This window comes from Petaurus breviceps, unplaced genomic scaffold (genome assembly GCF_028583685.1).
Source record: "Petaurus breviceps papuanus isolate PSGF00001 unplaced genomic scaffold, PetGlider_PUasm1.0 98, whole genome shotgun sequence".
NCBI classification, from domain to species: domain Eukaryota; kingdom Metazoa; phylum Chordata; class Mammalia; order Diprotodontia; family Petauridae; genus Petaurus; species Petaurus breviceps.
The window spans coordinates 54,070,525-54,092,745 of NW_027187460.1; the positions used below are offsets into that span (position 1 = coordinate 54,070,525).

The following is a 22,221-nucleotide window of genomic DNA, read 5'->3' on the forward strand; positions in this document are numbered from 1 at the left end:
CCTCCTCTGAGCCCGGGAGCCTGGCGGAGCTGGAGAGCGGTGGGGCTACGTCCCGTCCTGAGAAGCCAGCCAGGCGGGGGTGGGAGGAAGGATGCGGGCCGGGGCGCGGACAGGGTTAAGTAAGGCTCTTCCTTCCCGGTTTTTGCACAGCCTGCCAATCCTCATGAAATATTTTTGCGAATTGAAGTAAATCCCAGAAAACAACAGCGACCAAGCTGAAGCCCTGCTATTAAAACGAGTTCAGTAAAAGCGAGCTGCCTTTCTTAAGTCAACAAGCATACAGGTTGTCAGTCCTTTTAAAACAACGCAACAATTGTTATAATTTGCAATAGTATGCTTAGATTAATGTGAAAGGTTTTTTTTTTTAATTTGTTTGCTTATATAACATCCTGCAAAATCTAATTTTGTTAAGGTTTTAAGCATCCTCCTAGGGGCTACAGAGCAGCCCCTTCGGTCAGAAATGTGATAGATTTGTCTACATAGTTTATTTTTTAGGGGTTTCTGGCCTTTATTCACCACTTAGGTGGGTGTTTGAATTTTTATTTTAATTTTTTGCTTAAAGGAATTAGCAAAAAAAAATCTCTTTTTGTTAAAAGAGAAAGTGCCCCCCCCAGCCGATTACAAGGAAAAAAAGGTTTTAAATTTTAGAAAAGATTTTTAAAACTACATTGTCGTTAAAAGCTCTTCTCAAGACTCAGCTCTTGAAGGCCATGCCAGCCAAAAGCAAATTCTGGCAAGTTCAAATAAGGGTCTGAAATCTCGGAGATGCTCATCTCCAGACGGACCACAGGAGGATGAATTTTTCCACCCCAGCTGCTAAGATGTAGAGCAGGGGTTCTTGTTTTTGTTTTTGTTCTTTTGTCTGGACCCCTTTGCCAAGCCTATGGACACCTTCCTTCTCAAGGCAAGTCAAAGGCAAAGGCAAAAACAGACCCTAACATCAAGGAGTTGGCAATCTACTGGAATAGACCACAAGCAAAGGACTGTACAAGAAGCTATATACAGGATAAACTGGTGATCTCAGAATAATATTTTCAGATATATAAAACACAAAGTGTTACAAAGGGAACCAATTATATACATTTAATTAAATAAATTGAAATTAATTGTGTTCATTAACATTGAATATAGTTATCAAAATATTAACAGCAGAAAAAAGGTCACAGACCCCTGGTGTGGAAGAACTGAGATTTAGCTGGGAGGAAATCACATCATGGGAGTCTGAAGTTGTTGATGTCACAGAAATCCAAGATACCTGACTGGACATGGGAGCTTAGATCTAGAACTGGAAGGGCCCTTAGAAGCCAGGGGGAGGTAAGGAGGCAGGCATTTATTGTGACTACTATGTGCCGGCTACTGTGCTACCGTAAGTGCTTTATGAATAAATTATTTGATCATCACCACCACCCTAGGAAGTAGGTATTTTTATTATTCCCATTTAACAGCTAAAGAAACTGAGGCACACTGAGGTTGTGTCTGAGGCTGGATTTGAAATTGGGTCCTGACTCCAGCCCAGGTCCATCTGAACCCCAGAGAGTCTGTGACTTGTAGTTGCTTATGTTAACTGAAAGAATAAATATTCTAGGCAGTCCAGTCAAGAAAAATCTTTAAAATTTTTGAATTCCTATACCAAATTTTTCTTACAGTACTTCCATTCATCACTCTTAACATTTTATGTCATCAGTTTCTCTTCTTCCAATCAGCAATCACTCTCTTCAATCACTTTCATCTTCAGTAATTATTGGATCGGTTGCTTTCCTAACCTTTGCTTTTCTAAGTAAAAGCTAAGCAACATTACTCTCTTGTTTTATAACATCTAGGGCTACTTCTGAATCCTCCTTATATGGGCTGGCTCAGATGTATGCAATAAACTTAAATTTCTGAAGTGAAATTTTGAATAACTGAGTTGAAATTCTTGTTCCTAAAATTATTTTATCTTAGTTGGTTTTTTATTTTTTGCCTTGGGAAAAGGCCTTATTGATGTATTATTTTCAGATCTTTTTTTAAATTATTATTTTCCAATCAATTCGGTCTTTCAGCCTCTCTTGTTATGTACAGTGTGAATAGAATTCCATAAAAAAAATCAGTGGTATTCCCTGTGAAATATTAAATGATATATTTATCAAAAATACTTGTGTGGAACGTACTTCAAAAGTGTTGCCCCCCAAAAAACAAAAAAGAGCTACCTGGTCAAGATTTTCTTTGTAGACAAGTGTGTTTCACAACCTCTTCTGGCTTTTCTTGGGGGGCATATCTATATATATGAAAGACCAAGAATGTGGCTGGGATGGTGGAAATTATGAATTTTCCTGCCTGGGCTTATTCTTTGTCTCTTTGCCTTTTCCAGCAAGATTAGTAATTTACTTGGGAGAAGTGTGAAGTTTGGAGGAGGAACACCTGCTACCAAGTTGCTTGATAGTTATTGGATGAATGACCATTATATGAAATGATGATCACCAAGTTTTGCCTAAAAGCAGGAGGCATAAAATGGATCATACATTCTAAGCACAAAATTGAAGCATGTGCTAGGTTTGGGGCGGGAACGTTTTGTTCCCAGGTTCTCTTACTATGTCTTTAATTAATTAGCTTTGCTTTGAATCAGTGAAAATATTTTTATGATTCACAGTAACAGTGTTGCCATCGGCTCTTGACCTATGGTTTTAGTGGATTTGGACCTCTATAATACCTTAAACTGGTAAACTGTCTCTAAGGGACTCATCCTGCAAGGTGAGGTGCTATATGAATAAGTGAAAAAAAAAAAAAAAGCAAAACTGGAAGCAATGTAAATGATCGATTTTGGGGAATGGTTAAATTGTGATAGAAGAATTTAATGAAATCCTATAATGCAATTAAGATAAGAAGTATGGAGAAAAAAGAAATCATGAATTACTCACTGGACTTCTCATTAGCAAGCTCATTTAACAGACTAGAAATCATGCCGTAGAGGATTCCTGAAGCTCTCATACTGCTCTCTCTCTCTCTCTCCCCACAACTGTCGGTTACTCAGTGGCCCCTGACATGTAGAACTGTCTCTAGGCATCCTCTTCTTCCTGTCTTCCCTCTCAGCAGCTGCTTTGCCACTGGACTTGTGTCCTCTATGCCCAACCCCCCTTCCTGTTTTTGAACCTTGATCAAATCATATCTGTTAGAGCTACAAGGAAGGGTGTGTCAGTCCATTTCATGATGGTTCCACTCTCCACCCCTACATCTTTCCAAAGAATATGCATCCCAGACCATCAGACATCTATATGCTTTGTCACCCCCACTGGAATGTGTAAGCTCCTTCCAAGGCAAGGACAACAGTACTTGCTTTTATGTTTGTGCCCCCAATTTTTAGCACAGTGCTAAAGCATTGCATTTATTTGTTCATTTAAACAACAGAAAGTGAAAAAAGGCAGAACCAAAAGAACAGGGAACATAATATGACTGTAATGATGAAAATTGTTTGTGTAACAAGGGGTTGGTGAATGTGTAAAGCATATCATTCTCATTCAGTTTTCAAGTGTGAATGCATAGTTAATAAGCAACCTTCTAGTTGGTTGTAGTGATGATCAATATTTAAGTTTTTTAGAAAAACTTAAAAAAAAAACTTTGAGTGTGACAATCAGGGATGTGGAAATAGGGTTGATTTGCTCTTCTTAGCCCCCAAATTTATCCAACATTTCTGTTTTCCCAGGAATATCCCTTAACCCCCAAACATCCCCAGATCCAGTGTTGATAGGTTCTGTCTGTATATTTCAAAACCCCTTATTTGCTTTTCAACTTTTTGTATTTGATTAAAGTTACACATTTACAGCTACCCCAATCTTTTTATTAAGGAAAGTGGAAAAGTACAAGCTAGAGCCCACAATCCATAGGATTACTACAATAATCAACTATCATTTACTGTAGAACCCATTATCTACCTATGTAGTCAGTGTAATCAATTTATGCAGGAGTAAATTCCACAAATCAAGGAAATAAAAGGTTTAGACTAAACAGCAGTAACAAAAATTAGTAAAGCAGCAGTCTTAACAATATTTTTAAATGCATAATGTCCCGACCCTTTCCCCACTGTTACATTCCACACCCACCCTGCAAGTTTTAGTATTTGTGTGCATACTTTCTTCCTTCTGTTGTGCAAATATTATTGACAGGGCACTGTTTTGAGGCCATTTTCTCTAGTCTTTTCCACTGACTATCACAGATACTCTCAGAGTCAATTCTGTTAATTTAAGGTCATGTCAGTAATGAACACTAAACACAGAACAACTTAACAAGAAAGGGGTTAATGCAAATAATTTCTTTTCCTACTCACATATTCGGCAAGTACACAAACTAAGACCTTTTTCAACAGCAGATGAAGAAAACAAACACACACTATTGAGTTACAGGAATCCTTTTGATTTCATGATTTTAATTTCCTATTAATTAGTCTCCCTGTCCCAGTCTCTTCCCTCTCCAATCCATCCTTCCCACTGCAGCCAAGATTATTTGTCAAAAGGCACAGGTCTTGAGTGTGTCTCTTCCTGACTCAAATGCTCCTAATGGCACCCTATTTCCTCTAAGCTGAAGTACAAACTCTTCAGCATGGTATTTAAAGCCTTCCAGAATCCAGCTCCAAACAACCTTCAAAGTCATTTTTCACATTCTTCCCCATTCATACACTCTACCCTCCAGCACAAAAGTATCCCTAGCTATTCCCTGATCTTTTGCTAATATTCTCTTGCTTCTCTGCATTTGTATGGGACATCCCCCCATGACTCAAATGAAATCAGTCATCTCTAATTAATTAGGTATATTCTTCCTTCAAAGACCCGCTCAGGGCTTTGAAGTTTTCTCAGTTAAAATTGAATTCTCTTTTCAAATTTTCCTAAATTGCTTTGTCTTGATCTTATTTTGCTCTTTTCACATTCTACCTAGAACTTTATGTTCTGACTTGCATATCTTTCCTAAAACAACTGTAACCTCTTTGAGGGCAGGACCTATATTGTTGTTCATTTTTGTACCCAGCACAGTGTATTGCACAAACAAGTACTTACTAAAAGGTTGGTTTGGATAAAGTAACAAGGGGATGGTGAATGTGCAGAGGCATATCAGCAGGCTCACTTGATGCAAATTCCCCATGTAAGAGAGGATGGAAAACCTGCTTCCATAAGAGCTGTGATGACTGGTATGTAATAGAAATCCTTTAGAGAGATCCTGGAGACCATGTAGATATTAGTAAATGGTTCTTGTCTATTAACAGTGTGGTTAGAAGAAGGCTTTCTGATTGGCTGTAGAAGTGGAACTGGGTGGGGATGCCTTAAAAAACCATATTATATGGGGTGACTAGGTGGCACAGTCAATAGAGCACCAACCCTGGAGTCAGGAGGACCTGAGTTCAAATATGACCTCAGACAGTTAACACTAACTAGCCGTGTGACCTTGGGCAAGTCACTTAACCTCAACTACTTTGCCTTCCCCCCTCCAAAAAGACCAACTCCCCCCCCCAAAAAACAAACCCAAACAAACAAAAATGGCATTATTGACCAGAGTCTTAACCGTTTTCTCTTTGGTGGTTTAGTCTTCGTTTAACTCCTTTGGTGGGGTCTGGTAAGAGATAATACTGTAACGAGAGAGAGTCCTTGGGACCTCACTGAGGCTGACATGTGGCCCTGTGAAATAGGCCTAGATCCTGAATCTCTGTATTTATTCTTTTCTGTTTTAGGTGAAGGGATTGGAGACTACAACCTTGGAAGTTTCAAAATGACAAGAGAAAGAACCTCAAGGGGCCAACAAAGATCCAGGCAACTCAGAGTCCCAGTATCAAGGTTCTGCAGCCAGCAATTCTCTAAGGAGCAAGGAGTGAACCTCTGAAATAATTTTGACTTATTTAAAATCACTATTGCATTTGGCTGTGAACTTGGTGAAACCAGTGCTATGTAGAAACTATGCTAAGTATAAAACCACTTATCCCAGAGTCTGAGGTGGTATAGAGGAAAGTGTGCTACCCGGGTGGATGAGGGGAGAATGGAGTATGTTTATAGTTTTGTTGTGACCATATCTTTAAACTAAATATTCCTTTGTAAAATCTAATTTATGTTAAGTGGCTAAATGAAAATGAGGTACTGACCTCTAACTGACATCTAACTGACATCTAACTGGGTAGGGAACACAGCCTGTTGGGGGCTCAAACTAATAGCATTGGAGAAGAAATACCCCCTCCAAACTCCCTGAGGGGTACCCCTAGAACCCTGAGGGACAGATGTAAATTGTCTTAATCTCAGGGAGGTCAGAGCACATAAGTTAGATTTTTTTTCCCCAGCTCTGTTGCTTTTAACTGCAATTCAAAAAGTTGATTCCCAAGCATTTATTTACTCTGTGCAAGGGACTACCTTTCAGATAACAAGGACACAAAGATCTAATTTAGTTATTGCTCTCAAGGAGTTTGCATTCTAATTGCATGAATACAAATAACTGTGATACATGGAAGTTTGGGATAAGTGAAAAGGAGAGGCCAGGGCAAAGAACTATGAGAAATTTAATAGAAGAGAACACTTTCAAGGAAGACTTAAGGGATAAAGGGTCTTTGTGACAATAAATTTTATCCTGAAGGGACCAAGGGACTTGAGATTTTATTGGGGGATGGGGTAGAGTTCATTCTAGGCATAGAAATGGCAAAAAGCAAGATGAGAAGGGGAGAAATGGTAGTCCTGTTTGGCTAGAACATTGAGTACAGCAAATGGAACTGTATGAGATAAGGCAGGACATGCAGGTTAGATCTTGCTTCAAGGCCTCGAATGGAAGGTTAGGAGTTTCTATTTTGTTTGGTAAAATGGAAGCCACTAAATGTCTTTGAGTAGAGAAATGAAAAGACCAGGACAAAGTTTTATGAAGATTACTTGGATAGCAATGTGGAAGATAGGCTGAAGAGGGTATAAGCTGGAGGCAGGAAGGCTAATTTCTCTAAGCAAGAAGAGATGAGGGCCAGGAACTAAGACAGTTTGTGAGAGAGATCTGAAGGAACCAGATGTTAAAATCTTGTGAAGATCAAATCAATAAGACTTGAAAAATTGGTAATAATCTAAATCTCATACCTTAAAGATTTTCTGGTTAACTGTCTTATATTGAACATTAGCTAAGACTCTGGGCTAGTGTTGAGAATATAGATATAGGTATATATAGATACAGATATACACACATATGTGTATATATATATATGTCATAATATGTATTAAGCAATCAGTAAATTCATGCTCATTTTTTTTTACCTATCTAAAAAGATGACTTTTAAGTGATTTACCTATTAATAACTGCTCCCTGTCTTTCTTCCTAGCTTGCCACATCCTTCAACAGTAGCTACCATATTATATTCATTACTTGAAGAAAATTCTTTCCAGAGGACCTTTAAATATAAAATAAATGGATCTTTAAAAATAAAATGAGTTTCAAACTATAAGTACAAATATCAGGGAACCGAAGAAGTTGAGTGAAAGTAACATTTAGCTAGAGATAAATCTCAAAAAGATTCATGGAAATAGTATGAAGGAAAGATAAAGGTTAGACCTGTTCTCTAAATATAAGGTAACAACATAAGTACATCTGCAGATATTACTAATATGTAGATTCAGTTCATGCAACAAAAAGTGAACTCTGAACAAGAATGCCACTAGTTAGTAGCAGCATGACTTACACTGATTTAGAACTTCAAAATCACAGTTACACTGACAAAATTGGAGAAGACAAAATTCTGAGAGGACTGATTTATGTTGTTATCAGTTGTATCTGACTCTTTGTGACCTTATTTGGGGTTTTCTTGGTAAAAATACTGGAGTGGTTTGCCATTTCCTTCTCCAGCTTATTTTACAAATGAGAAAACTAGACAGGGTAAGTGATTTGTCCAAGATCACATAGATACTAAGTGGCTGAACTCAGGTCTTCCTGACTCCAGACCCAACACTCTTATCCATTGTGCCACCCAGCTGCCCTTACTGATTTATGACAACTCAAATGGATGGGAACCAGGGAAACTAAATCAGGGCATTACTATATTAGCCACCTGCAAGTGTTTCATTATTTAGAAATGCTAGTGCTTGCATTATTCAACTCTTTGCATTTGTTTTAATGGGCACAATTAGTAAAGTGAATTTGCTGATTTTGTTGGTAACCACACTTGAGTCCAATAGACCTAGGATCTCTAACTGCATCATTTCATTGCCACTTCTGCTAGATCTGTAGGTGAGTTTCCATTGTGATGCTCACTTGGGATGTGGTGATAAGGTCAGTAGAAAGAGCACTGGATTTGGAGTTATAGCACTAATGGGCTCAGCTCTCTGCCCTTCTCTGTTTACTATCCTCATGGCCCACCTTAAGCAAGCAGCAACATCTCTGGTTCCTCATCAAGTAAAAGAATTGGATGAAGGAATTATATGATTTTTCCACTTCTTCTCATCACTCACCACCCCCCATACTTCTACCAACAGTTTACTGGGATTTCTGTCTGTGAGAACAGCCCAACTGACAGCAAGGGCTCCGTCCTCCACTCCAATAAGGGACTTTACAGTCAGAATTTCTACCTGTCCTAAGGCCCTTCCTTTGGTGCTTCTCTTTGCTTGATACCCCTTCAGTGTTGGAACTCCCTTCCACTGCTTTAGGTTGCCAGGAAAGTGAAGAGTAACTCCTTCCCCAAAAAGACTTTCATACATAACTTCATCCCTCTATTAATCTATAAATGTCTTTCAAAAAGAGTATCCGCTCTTGCTCCAGATAAATATGTATAATAATCAAGGCAAAGAAAGAACAAATCGCAAGGATCTATGCTCAATAACTTTTTAGAATGATGAAGATTTTATAGTATCACAATGAAATTATGATTACTTCTTTTGCAAGTGCCAGCCTTAGATATAACACAGCTGCCTGCAAGTAACTAAATTATTTCATCAATTCATTTAAGGAATATTTATCTAGTGCCTTGCAAATCTGAAGCAAAGCACATTGCAGATACAAAGAAAATACTAAATATGGAAAATTATATAAGCACATTAATCTACTACAAGAACCAACAACAAACTAAAGGAACAATCAAGAATTTCATTGTGAAAATGACCACTCACCATTAGTTACACCACAGCATTCTAATTAAAATGTTCATTCCAATAATTCACAGTAAAGGATAAGAAAATTATTTTCAGTGTTTGTATAATGCAATGGACACTAATTTATACAGTTTACAAAGAAAAAAACTGAAGGAATCTAAATCTGCTATTAGTTATTAAGTACTGTGAGACATTAGGTAATGCAGCTGGTAATTTCTTGCCTTTCAATATCCATATTCTAGAACAGCATTCTTAGAATGTGTGATGAATACAGCCAGACAACCTTGGGATCCCACCTAGGGAGTATTGCTATAAAGGTGTTAGACTCTGAAACTAGAAAATGGACTTTGTCCCAGTGTGTACCTATCTGGTAATATCTTTTTTAACTTAAATTTGGAGATGTTGCGAAAGAAGATGCCATAAAATCATATGCCAAGCAGGAGAAAGAGTGGTAGGCAGGGTTGGGCAGTCCATGTCTGGACATTGCTCTCCTGTCCCAATCCCTCTAAGACTTGTGGGCAACTGTTAATAAAAAAAAAAAATAGTGATTGGAACTGAAGGGTTTCTCACTCCTAATTCCACCCTACCTCCTGCCAGGTTTCAAGAATAGATGGGGTTACATGTAGCCAAAAAAACAAAACAAAACAACAATGCTTATTTATATTATTTACCTTTTAATTGGGTATGTTCTCTCCCTCCCCCAATATACATTATTGTGCATGTCCTCTAGATAGTTATAAACAGGAAAAAAAAGTCATGTGGCAGCCAAACCTTTATCAAGCATAATTAAGGGCAGTAGGTGGAGTACTTGGAAAGAGTTCTTGACCCATTTAAAGATACAGCCCACCTTATTCCTGATTCAGCACACTGAGGTGCAGTGAAGAGAGTGGATGCTAGTCCTATTTAGATTTTTTTTTCCAAAAGTAAGAGGGACATTCCATAATCATACATGTAGGCAAATGCAAATGTTCTATTAACAGGAAAGCAAATATCATTATATATGAGAGAAAAAGAGGGATAGAGAGGGAGAGCATGCACTACATATACACAAACTCTTGATTCAAAAGTAAGTCAGAGCCTGCCCAGTTTCCCATGGGTTGCATCTATGAAACCAATTAGAAAGATCCTCTACAGGTTATATAAGTAGATCTCATGTATAGTTACATAAACACTATTCTTATAACTATATGTAATTCAGGTGATTTGTAAATAGGAAAAAAGACAAAAATCATCAGAAAGGAAGACAACAAAAAAAAGAACACCCTTTCCATTCCTTTTACCATCCTTGCCTTGTAAATGACCAAAAGATGAACAATATGTGTGTTCAGTATGAATATCCTGTCAATCTTTTTTAACATGGTTCTCACTATGCCACCTGAACAAATGAAGATTTAGCAGACATAAATGCCAGAAAGACAGGAGGCCTGTGAAATAATGAGGTACTAAGCCAGTACTAGTAATACTACCTTCTTGGAGAATGTAAGCTCAATGAGGGCAGGGACTTCTGTCTTTATGGGCCTAACACAGTAAACTGAATATTGGGAGTGCTTAACAAATGTTTGCTAAAATTGTTTAATTTGAATGTGAATTTTTCTGTAATGAATAAAAAAAATGGATATACAGTTATTCCTAGTGGGTCAAAATGAAGTCCAGTGGAATAGTAGCTCTCTTCATTGCTGCTTCTAAGAATGAAATTGTCAGCACAGCAGGTCAAGAATTTACCAAATGCTGTTTTATTAGAAGAATTAGATTTTAAATAGATATTTAGATAAGTGAAATTTTTATTCATAACTACATCTTACCTCTTTAACTAGTTTTATAATGAGTATTTAAGAGGGTAGTTATCCCATTTGCCAAGGTCATTTGTTGTTTAGGTGTTTTTCAATCATGTCTGACTCATTGTGGTCCCATTTGGGGTTTTCCTGGCAAAGAACTGGACTGTTTTGCCATTTCCTTCTCCAGATCATTTTATAGATGAGATCTCCTTGAGGCAAGGAGAGTTAAGTGACTTGCCCAGGATCACATAGCTTCTCAATATCTGAGGCTGGATTTGAACTCAGGTCTTTCTGACTAGAGGCTTAGAACTCTATCCATTGTACCATCTAGCTGTCCTGAGGCCAGGTCATTACTCGGTATTTATCAACTAACTTTTGTTTTAAAAGTGGTATAAAAAGAATCATGTAATATCTTTTTCCTATTTTTGATCTGATTCTGTCCTTAATCTTTATTTTAAAGAGAAATGGTAACAGAAGACACATTAAGACAGATTCTCCTCACTCCTTGACATGATTTTTGGTCTTCAGTTCTTCATTTTCATTTACATTAGTAAAGAATAAATAGACCCAATTAAGACACCTCAGTCTCTAGAGTGTTCTTTGCACCAATTTCATTTTGCTACATTTAACACAAAGAAATCAGGGTGGAAAGAAAGGTGTGATAAAGATCCATATGGCAGAAGGAAAGTTTCCTTGCCTACAAAATGGTTTCCTGCCAGCAGAATAGTACTTATTATTTAACTAGCATATTTTTACATTGTGAATGTCATTAACAAGTCATCATGAATTTGATGACTGCTAAAGCTTCAGTTCTCCACTAAACACCAACTCAAATATTTCATTGTAATATGGAGGTGACCTGGTGTTCTTGAAGGTCATGCCAGTAGAGTTTATAGTACAAAAGGTCCTACTAATAAGTAAGGTGAAAATCACAAGACCTCAGTCAGAAGGGGTCTCTGAGGTTGTTTAGTATGACTCATAGATGAACTAGAATGTCCTCTTACAATATCCTCAAAAAACATAGAGTCCTTACTTGAAGGCCCCCAGGGAGAGGGGACTCAGTACTTTCTAAGGTAGGCTCTTAGGATAATTCAAATTTTTAAGAAAAAAATTTTTTAATAAACCTAAAACTGCCTATCTTTAACTTTCATTCATTGCTCTTAGTTTTGTCATGTGGGCATGAGCAGAACAAATCTTTTCCCTCTTCTCCATGACAACCCTTTAAATAAGTACTTCATGCTTTGAGGACATGGTCTGCAATGGACTATAAATGTGTGTATGTACATGTTATTTGTATGTGTATACACACACACATATATGTATGTATGTATTTTATGCAAGAACCACCTTAGTTAATTTTTTTAAAGCAATTGGGGTTAAGTAACTTGCTCAAGGTTACACGGCCAGGTGTTTCTGGATGGGTGCTAAGTGTCTGAGCCCGGACTTGATCCTAGGTCATCCTGACTCTGGGGCCAGTGCTCTTACTCTCTGTGCTACCTGGCCACCCCAAGCTTAGTTAATTTTAAAGATCATTTTTAGAAAGATGATCATCAAATGATTTTAAAAAAATTAGCCACAGCAACTCATGAAGGCTTAGTCAACATTTATTTGTTCCTACTATGTACTAGGCATTATACTAAGTTCTGGGGCTATGAAGAAAGGGAAAAGATAGTCTCTGATCTCAAGGAACTCCAAATCTAATCAGGGAGATAGCATGACACTGACCAAATAGAAAACTATAAACTACTTAAATTAACAGAAGAGGAAATAGAATACCTAAATAAACCTATTTTAGAACAAGACATTGAATATTCTATAAATGAACTTCCTAAGACAAAAGCATCAGGACCAGATGAAATTACAAGTGGATTCTACCAAATATTTAAAGATAAACTAATTTAAATACAAAATAAGTTATGTGGAATAATAGGCAAAGAGTACTACCAAAGTCCTTTTATGAAACAAATACAGTGCTGATACCTAAACCAGGAAGAGCAAAAACAGAGAAAACTATAGACCAGTTTCACTAATGAATATGGATGCAAAAATCCTAAATAAAAACTAGGTAGGAGATTATGACAATATATCACAAAAATTATATACATCATGGCCAAGCGGGATTTATACCAGGAAGGCAGGGATGCTTTATCATAAGGAAAACTATTAACATAATCAATGACATCAGTAACATGAAAGTAACAAAAATCATTATCAATAGATGCAGAAAAAGCATTTGACAAAATACAACGCTCATTCTTATTAAAAATACTTGAAAGCATAGGTTTAATGGATTTTTCCTTAAAATGATAAGAAGCACCTCCCTAAAACCATCAGCAAGCATTGTTTGTAATACATATAAGCTAGAAGCCTTCCCAATAAGATCAAGAATAAAACAAGGATGCCCATTGTCACTATTATTATTCAAAATTGTATTTAAAATGCTAGCAATAGCAATAAGAGAAGAAAAAGAAATTGAAAGAATAAGAATGGGTAATGAGATAATAAAACTATCTCTTTTGCAGATAATATGATAATATGCTTATAAAAATCCCAGAGATTCAACTAAAAAGATAGTTGAAACAGTAATGTTAGCAAAGTAGCAGGATATAAAGTAAGCCCACATAAATCATCAGCATTTCTAATGTCACCAACAAAACCCTACATATATGACCCAGATATAAAGGGAGATATCATAGGTAAATTAGAAGAACATGGAACATATTACCTATCAGAATTATGGGTAGGAGAAGAATTTATAAATAAACAAAAAATAGAGAGCAGTGTGAGATATAAAATGGATAATTTTGACTTCTTTAAATTAAAAAGGTTGTATACAAATAAAGGTAGTTAAGATTAGAAGGAAAGCAGACAATTGGGAAAAAATTTTATAGATATTTTCCCAGATAAAAGTCTCATATCATATATAGAAAGAACTTCATTAAATTTATAAGAACATTAGTCATTACCCAACTGATAAATGGTCAAAGGATATGAAGAGGCAGTTTTGGGATGAAGAAATCAAAGAAATACACACACACACAGAGTCCTATGGAAAAATACTCTAAATCATTATTGATTAAAGAAATGTAAATTAAAACAATTTTGAGATATCATTTCACACCTATCGGATTGGCTAAAATGGTAGAAGGGGAAATGACAAATGTTGGAGCAGATGTAAAAAATTTGAGACACTAATACACTCTAGGTGGAACTGTGAACTAATCCATTTTGGAGAGCAATCTGAAATTATCCCCAAAGAGTTATAAAGCTGTGTATACCCTTTGACCCAGGATACCACCATTAAGTCCATTTCCCAAGGTGATCAAGGAAAAGTGAAAAGAACCCATACATTCTAAAATATTTATAACAACTCTCTTTGTGGTAGGAAAGAATTGGAAATTGAGACGATGCCCATCAATTGGAGAATGACTAAACAAGTTGTGGTATATGATTATGATGGAATAATACTGTGCAGTAAGAAATGATGAGCTCAGTGATTTTAGAAAAAAAAAACATGGAAAGACTTGCATGAAATAATGTAGAGTGAAATGAGCAGAATGAGCAAAACCAAAAGAACGTTATATCCAGTAACAGTTATATACAGTAACAACAATATTATTTGAAGAGTAACTGTGAACAACTAAGTTATTCTGAGTATTATAAATATTCAAATCAACTACAAAGGACCTATGAAGGAAGAAGCTATCAACCTCCAGAGAAAGAACTGATAAATAAAAGCATGCATAGTATAGTTTTACATATGTAAATGTATTATATAAGTGTGTTTGTATATATACATGCTTATATACATGCATACATACACATACATATATACACATATATACAAAGCACACACACACACACATATATATATATGTATATAGGCTTTCTCTAGTCCAGAGTAGGGAGGGAGAGAGACAGTTTGAAACTTAAAATGTAACCCCAAAAAATTGAATTAAAAAGAGAAAGTGACCAATTAAAAAGAGAAAACGAAACTTGAAAACAACCATATACAAACAAGTTATATACAGGACAAATTGGACATAATCAACAGAGGAAAAGCACTAGAATTAGGGGGATCAGGAAAAACTTCCTGTAGAAGATGAGACTTCAGCTAGGACAAAGGAAATCAGGAGGTAGGGAGCAGGAGGGAGAGAATTTCAGATACATATTCATTGCTTAATAAATGCTTTATGTTCCTATTATTATTAAATCATAAAGCAAAGATTCTCAATCTCTATTTTTTTATATCATAGAACCCTTTGGTCACCTAGTAAAGTCTATGGACTCCTCAGAATTATGTTTTAAAATGCATAAAATAAAATACATAGCATTACAGAGGTAACTAATCTTGAGATAGCTATAAAAATATATAGGTATATTTGTAAAAAGGTCACAGACTCCAGGTGAAGAGTTCCGGAAATGAAGGGATCATGATCTTCATTGGTAAAAATATCCCACCCCACTTAAAAAGACATATATCCTTAAAGCATGAAATTATAAGTGTGAAGCAAAAGCAGCTGTGTCTCTATGGAAAGAATGCTGGCCTAGCAAGTATGGAAAACTAGATTTAAGCTCTAGCTCACTCATTTATCTGTGTGACTATCAGTAATCCAAATTCTCTGAGCCTCAGTGTCTTCTTCTGTAAAGTGGGGATGTCCTTTGTACTATCTACTTCATAGGACTGTTTTGGGGGAAAGGTCTTTGTAATACTTAAAGAGCCCTATAAATGTGAGCTGGTATTGTTACCTTCATGCTGTTGTCCCAGAAAGTGAGTAGATATCATTCAAATCAATAAGCCTGCATGTTGGTGTTACCTTGTACACTTGGGTTTTCTATTTTACATGCTGCTTGATTGTTTCCTAGCTTGATTTGATGTTTTTGAAAGATTTGCTAACATTGCCATAGATTTAGAGCCAGTAGGAGCCTCACATGTCATCTAGTATATACTCATTTACTGAAGAGGAAATTGGGACCCGGAGAGGCTAAAGGACCTTGATTCTAGGTCCTGTGACTTCAAATCCATTATTATTTGCCATGTTCCCATTGCCTGCAAATCTAAGGAAAAAACCAACTGTGATTCATTTGCCTACTTCATACAGACATTTAGAAATTTCTGCAGCAACTTGATTAAACCTATAAAATTTGGAATTTTGATTTTAGATTCTTAATTTTATTCATATATAACGATTATAATTTCTGTTACTTTAGAAATTGATTTTTAAGAAAGTAGATGTTCACATAATGCCATGAAAAAAATAAAGGCTTGAGTTTCTGCTCTCCATAAATCTTTTTACAAATAAAGGTGCTGCCTAAGGCATTGGACTATGATGATTCTAATGATAATGACAACATAGATCACCAAATTGCCATGGGGGTAATGGAGAAATTCAATGAATATAAGCGGAAGTCTATTCTAAAACCAGAAGATATGACAAATTCTTGACTTCCCTTGCTGATAATTTCAATATTTAGGAATCAGATATTTGGGGCCTGGTTCTAAATAAATGGGTATGTTAATGGACAATGATAGGGAAACTGGTCAAGTTAAATCTCCTAAAGCAGGTGGGTTTCAAAGTAATCATGCAGACAAAATGAAGAATCAGATCTTCCACTTATACAACCAAGGAAAATTAAATTATAAAGATTGTCTTGTGCTTGTCACAAAAAGATGCAGAAAAACCTTACATAAATATGGGGAGCTTTTCCTAAGATTTGGTAAATATGTTTTACTGACTCAACTCATTGCTCCACCCTGCCTGAGGCTGTACTTCAAAAGGTTATATGTGTATAAATATCAGGAGGAAGATTTTAACTCTTGGGGGAAAAGCTATGAGTATATGTCCTACTTTGTTGTTAATGGGAGACTCAGTTTTCTTCTCTATTAGATAGCATAGCACTACCTACATCACAAAATTGAGGTAAAAAGCAAATGATATTATGTGTGCAAAAAGCACTTTGTAAACCTTAAAGCATCTCTCACCATTTTAAGACTTAGTAGTTCATCAGCCTTTCTAGACTGACTCTATGCTTTTATAAGAAATTAAACAGAAGAGGCTCCCTATGTCTCCTTTTGTTTCACTAGAGAAAAACTAGACATTGAAGCTCTGCTAGATTTCCATATACATGTCCTTATATTAATCACAACACTACATGATGGCATTTATGGACAGGAAGTTATATTGGAGTTAGGAAAACTTGGACTCAGTTTCCACCTCAGACACAAATGGCTGTGTGACTTTGGGCAAATTTGATTTAGCCTCTAGGTTCAGCTTGGTGATGCTGTGGAGACAGTGCTGGGCCTAGAAGTTGGAAAGATATGAGTTCAAATTCAGCCTCAAACATTTACTAGCTTTGTGACCCTGGGCAAGTCATTTAACCTCTGTCTGTCTCAGTGTTCTCAATTATAAAGTGAAGAAATCACTTGCCTCCCAGGATTCTTGTAAGGATTAAATGAGAATATAAGGCACTTAGCACAGTGCTTGGCACATAGTTGGTACTTCATAAATCTTGCTTCCTTCCTTCCTATTTCTGAGTGGTTCTGGACAACTTTTTGTGACCATGACAGTCTGTATTGGGAGAGTTTCCCTCTCTTCCCACCCCTCCCACTCAGGTCTCTACACCAAGGAACTTACAGGTCCAGATAAATAATAACAGATGACATTTGTACAGTATTTTTTTTTAAGGTTTAAAAAGAGTTTTACATACATTAACTCATTTGATCCTAAAAATAATAATGTGAGATGCATACTATTTTCTCTATTTTACAGATGAGAACTGAGGCCCAAATAGCTGCTGTTAAAAGTCGCTCACATTTACATAATACTTTACAGTTTACAAAGCACTTTTCTTGTAACAACCACTTAAAACAGGCTGTGCAAGTATATTTACTCTATTTTACAAATGAGATCGCCAAAGGTCAGAGAGGTTGGAATTCGTCCAAGGTCAAGCAGTTGCTAAGTGTTCAATCAGGAGTTATCAAGATTCCTTCCACAATATCATCTACTTCTCAATGAGATCTACAAAAATCATGGCAGAATCCAAAAACTGAAAATCTTAAGAAACAAACAGTCCAACTTCTCTCATTCTTGCAGACGGGAAAAATGATGCCCAGAGAGATTAGTGACTTGTACAAAGTCACACAACAATTTTGGCAGCACCACGATTAAAACACAGGTTTCCTAACTTCTTATCCAAAAATATGGTAAATAATTTCTGTTTTCTTTCTGACTTCCGGTAACTTACAGTATAAGACAAATAATACTGACATGAATAGATGCTCAATAGAGACAGATGATTGTACACTGCTGAATATTTTACTTATTTTTGTCAAGTTCAAAATTATAGAAATTATTAAAAAGCTTCGAGATGCAGCCTAAACATTCAAATCCACCGTAACACTATTTCTAAGTCTCATATTATTGTAGGACTACAACATAATTACCTATGCCCTGAGAAAAATTTTATAGATATATATGTATATGTTTGTATAAGCATATGCATACATACATATATGTAAGTTATTTGATAGCAGCATTTCTTTTCTGGTCTTTGGATCCCCCTTGGCCTAGAAAAATATTTCAGCACATAGTAGGTGCTTTAAAAATGTTTACTGGAACAGCAATGTTGTGCAATGATCATCTGTGAATAACTTAGCTCTTCTCAGTAATATAATGATCCAAGACAATTCCAAAGGACTCATGATAGAAAATACTCTCCACATCCATAGAAAGAACTGATAGAGTATGAATGTGGATCAAAGCATACTGTTTTCTTTACCTCTTTTGTGTTTTTTTTTTCCCCTTTTGGTCTGTCTCTTCTTTCACAATATGACTAATATAGAAACATGTTTTACAAGATTGCACATATATAACATATATAAAATTCTTACCTTTTTAGGGAAGGGAGAAGAAAGAAGGAAGGGGAAAGGAAGGAGGGAGGGAGGGAAAAATCTGGAACTCAGTTTTTAAAAGAAATGAATGCTAAAAATTCTTTACACGTAATTAGAGAAAATAAAATACTATAAAAATGTTTCCTCAATTGAAATGAATTGCTCTCCCCACCAAGGTCATTTCTCCCCACCCCTATTTCAACTGGTTCATAACTATGAATATTCCTTTACCATATGAATATCAGATTTCTTGTGTCCTAAATCTTCTCCAAGTTTTGGAAAAGAACTTGTGGAACTCAGCCAAATACCTAGTTAATACCACAAAAGCTAAAAGTGAATAAGTATCTAAACGTAATAAACCATATTAATATTGTAAATAATAAAAAACACATAATTGTATGAAATACTGAAAAGGCTATACTAGCAGTAAAAATTATATTAACATATTGACTTTATGAATAATAACCCCCCCCAAATTATATCAAATACAAAATCCAATACTCATTTCTATTGAAAAAAAAACTTTTGCAAGAATAGAAATAAATGAACTTCTCCTTAAATCACACAATAATATCTATCTAAAACTAAAAGCAAATATTATATGTAATGAAGAAAAGTTAGAAAACTTCCCAGTAAGATCAGGGATAAAGAAAAAATGCCCATTACCACCACTTCTATTTAACATAGTGTTAGAAATATTAGCATTGTCTAGGAATAAGACATAAATGAAAAACCAAGGAAATACATGTAGGCAAATAGAAAAAAAAAAGATAACTTTTTTCAGATGTTATGATTATTTACTTAGAAAACCTTAAATAAGCAACTAAAAATTAATTGAAATAATAACTTCAGCAAAGTTGCAGGATACTAAAAATAATCCATACACATCATCAGCATTCAAGAAAAATTCCATTCAAAATTACTACAGAATGCGTAACATATTTGTGAGTTTGTAATGTTAAGGGAATTTGAAGATCTCCCCTGTCCCTTAAAGGCCCACCTGACCTGCTCTGAGCTTTGGTCAAGCCCACAGCTGAGTTACATGGAGCTCAGTGTGGGAGGAGATTACCCAACATAAGCAGAGAGCAGGAAGTGGGAGAGGGAGGGGGAGCTGACAGAGAGAGGAGGTAGAAAGAGGCAGAGCAGTTAGGTGGGTGAAAGAGGGGCATTTTGCCTAAGGGAATTTGTTTGTGGGGAGGCCTGAGAGAGGGAAGGCTTGCAGATGGTGGTGCTCCCTTCATTGGTAATGTGCACCAACTTATTTATTACCATGGTGGTACTGGCTTTCTGGTCTATGAATAAATATCTTGGTTTTGTCTTAGAAGAAGAGAGTCTGTTATGTCTTGCAATTCAAACATGGAACTATGCCTGCACATATTCATAGCAGCCTCTGTGCGTATCGCATTGGCGATATAGAGTCTATCTAACAAGACACACCCAGGAACCATATGAATTCAGTTTCAAAATACAGAAATGAAGATAAAATTAAATTATTGGAGAAATATTAACTGGTCATGGGTAAGCCTAGTTAATATAACCAAAAATAACAAGAATACTTAAATCAACTGATTTTTTTTATAGTGCTATACCAATCAAATTTGGGGTTTTCTGGGCAAAGATACTGAAACAGTTTGCCATTTCCTTCTCCAGCTCATTTAACAGTGAAGAAACTGAAGCAAACAGGGTTAAGTGACTTGCCTAAGGTCGTACAGCTAGTAAGTGTCTAAGGCCAGATTTAAACTCAGGAAGATGAATCTTCTTGACTTCAGGCCCAACACCATCCACTGTGCCAGCTACTACCCTTATGATATAACATAGATAATGTGATTTTCTAAGTCAATATATGGTGTATAGGGATCTTTATGTATAGTTCAGTGTACATAAAATAAACTTCTCCCCATTTAGATCTGATTTGGATACCACTGAGCTAGAACAACACCTTCATTGTATAGAATGAAAAAGAAAACCACAGAAGTTAAGCATCTTACCCAAAGTCTGAACCATACTAGTCTGAGATATACATACACACAATGAATATATATTATTTACACATATGTATATCTATACATATATGTATATCTATACAAACAGATGTAGTTTTGTTTCAAGGAGAGAGCTTATACAGATGAATTTTAAAGAATATTTTTTAAACTTAGGATTCAATAAACATTTCTTCTATTATTTGTGTTAGACTCAAGTGTTAAGTGGAAATGAGTGCCCCTAAATGTGCAATTCACACAGAAGAGATTTTTAAAGTTTTTTTCAAGATGAAATCTCTTCTACCCTCATCCCACTTTTTGTTAGAAGTCTAGTTACGTGGTTGCTTGCTGAAATTTCTAAACTCTTGCCCATCAAAATTACAGCTTTTAAAAGAGTGCCATTAACTTCCTTCTGCTTAGAACCTGTGTTCCTGAGGGCAGCCTAAGAGCTTTGGCCGTCATACAATCAATAGAAAATTCTTTCAGCTACTAGAGGCTTATTGTATGGAAAAGCATTCCCCCAGAACATAAATACTGGTAATGCACTGCATGCACACTGAAATCATACCATCATTTGTTTCTAATAGAGGATCAATGTTTTCACAGGCTCTTAAAACAACTTCTGTACTATGTTAAGTTGCAGACCTTATGGTAATGTGTTCTGTACTTGGTACATCTTTCAGATAATGACCTCAGTGTACTTCCTTAAAACTAATTAATAAAGCTTCCCCACAGCCCAAGAAGTATGCTGTATACTGTTTTCAGATGGATGAAGTAAAGCCTGAGAAATTTGAGTGCCTCATGTTTATAGGGTGAGTCAGTGGGAGGACAAGAAATTGAACCCGGAAATCTACCCTGTTCTACTAGAGCATGTGTGTATACATATAGCACAATGGAATATATGTACATACATATATGTGTGTGTCTAGGCACACAGATATAGTACATATATGTACTCCTACATACAAACATCCCACGCTGTATCTTGGTATCCTGATTTATTTTAGTGGAGATTTTGGGGGGAATTTATCTTTTAGATGAAGTTATTGTAGAAAGCGAATGACTAGAGTAAATGTGCTCTATGTGGAAGGAGGAAGAAAGAAATCTTATCTCTATTTCTCAATTCTAGGGGAACTGAGTGATATCTATATGTTTTCCCCACAGTTTTGTATCTGTGTGCATTGTCACTGCCCCCCTACAACCCTCCTGAATGCTCACTGATAGACTACAATGCCTAGATTTGGGAATACAGTTGAATTTCTTTTGTTGGCCATCTAGTACTCTTTTCTTCTTCCCTCCCTTCCTCCTGAAGATGTTAATTTTTTTAAAAAAAAGAATAATAGCTAATATTTAAATAGGACTCTAAAATCACAAAAAAACTTTATATTCATTTCTTTTATAAAGTATTCTTTTTATTATGAACTTAATAAATTTTCTAACAAAAAAGGATTATATATGAAAGCAATAAACTTGTTACATACAATTTTAATTCATTTAATTAACCAGCTAAGTAACCGATT

The 22,221-nt window shown here is 35.9% G+C and overlaps 1 protein-coding gene across 7 annotated transcripts in view; it reads right to left on the bottom strand.

The window, feature by feature from the left end:
* Positions 1 to 22,221, bottom strand: part of OXR1 (oxidation resistance 1) — a 592,053-nt gene that overhangs the window by 122,242 nt on the left and 447,590 nt on the right. The window contains exon 1 of one of the 7 annotated variants that reach the window (XM_069081342.1): positions 2,895 to 2,952. The exons of the other annotated variants lie outside the window; for them this stretch is intronic. Coding sequence (XP_068937443.1) covers positions 2,895 to 2,937 — 43 coding nt within the window. The 5' untranslated portion in view covers positions 2,938 to 2,952. Of the gene's footprint in view, positions 1 to 2,894; positions 2,953 to 22,221 lie in introns of those variants that run through there. 7 annotated transcript variants of the gene reach the window in all.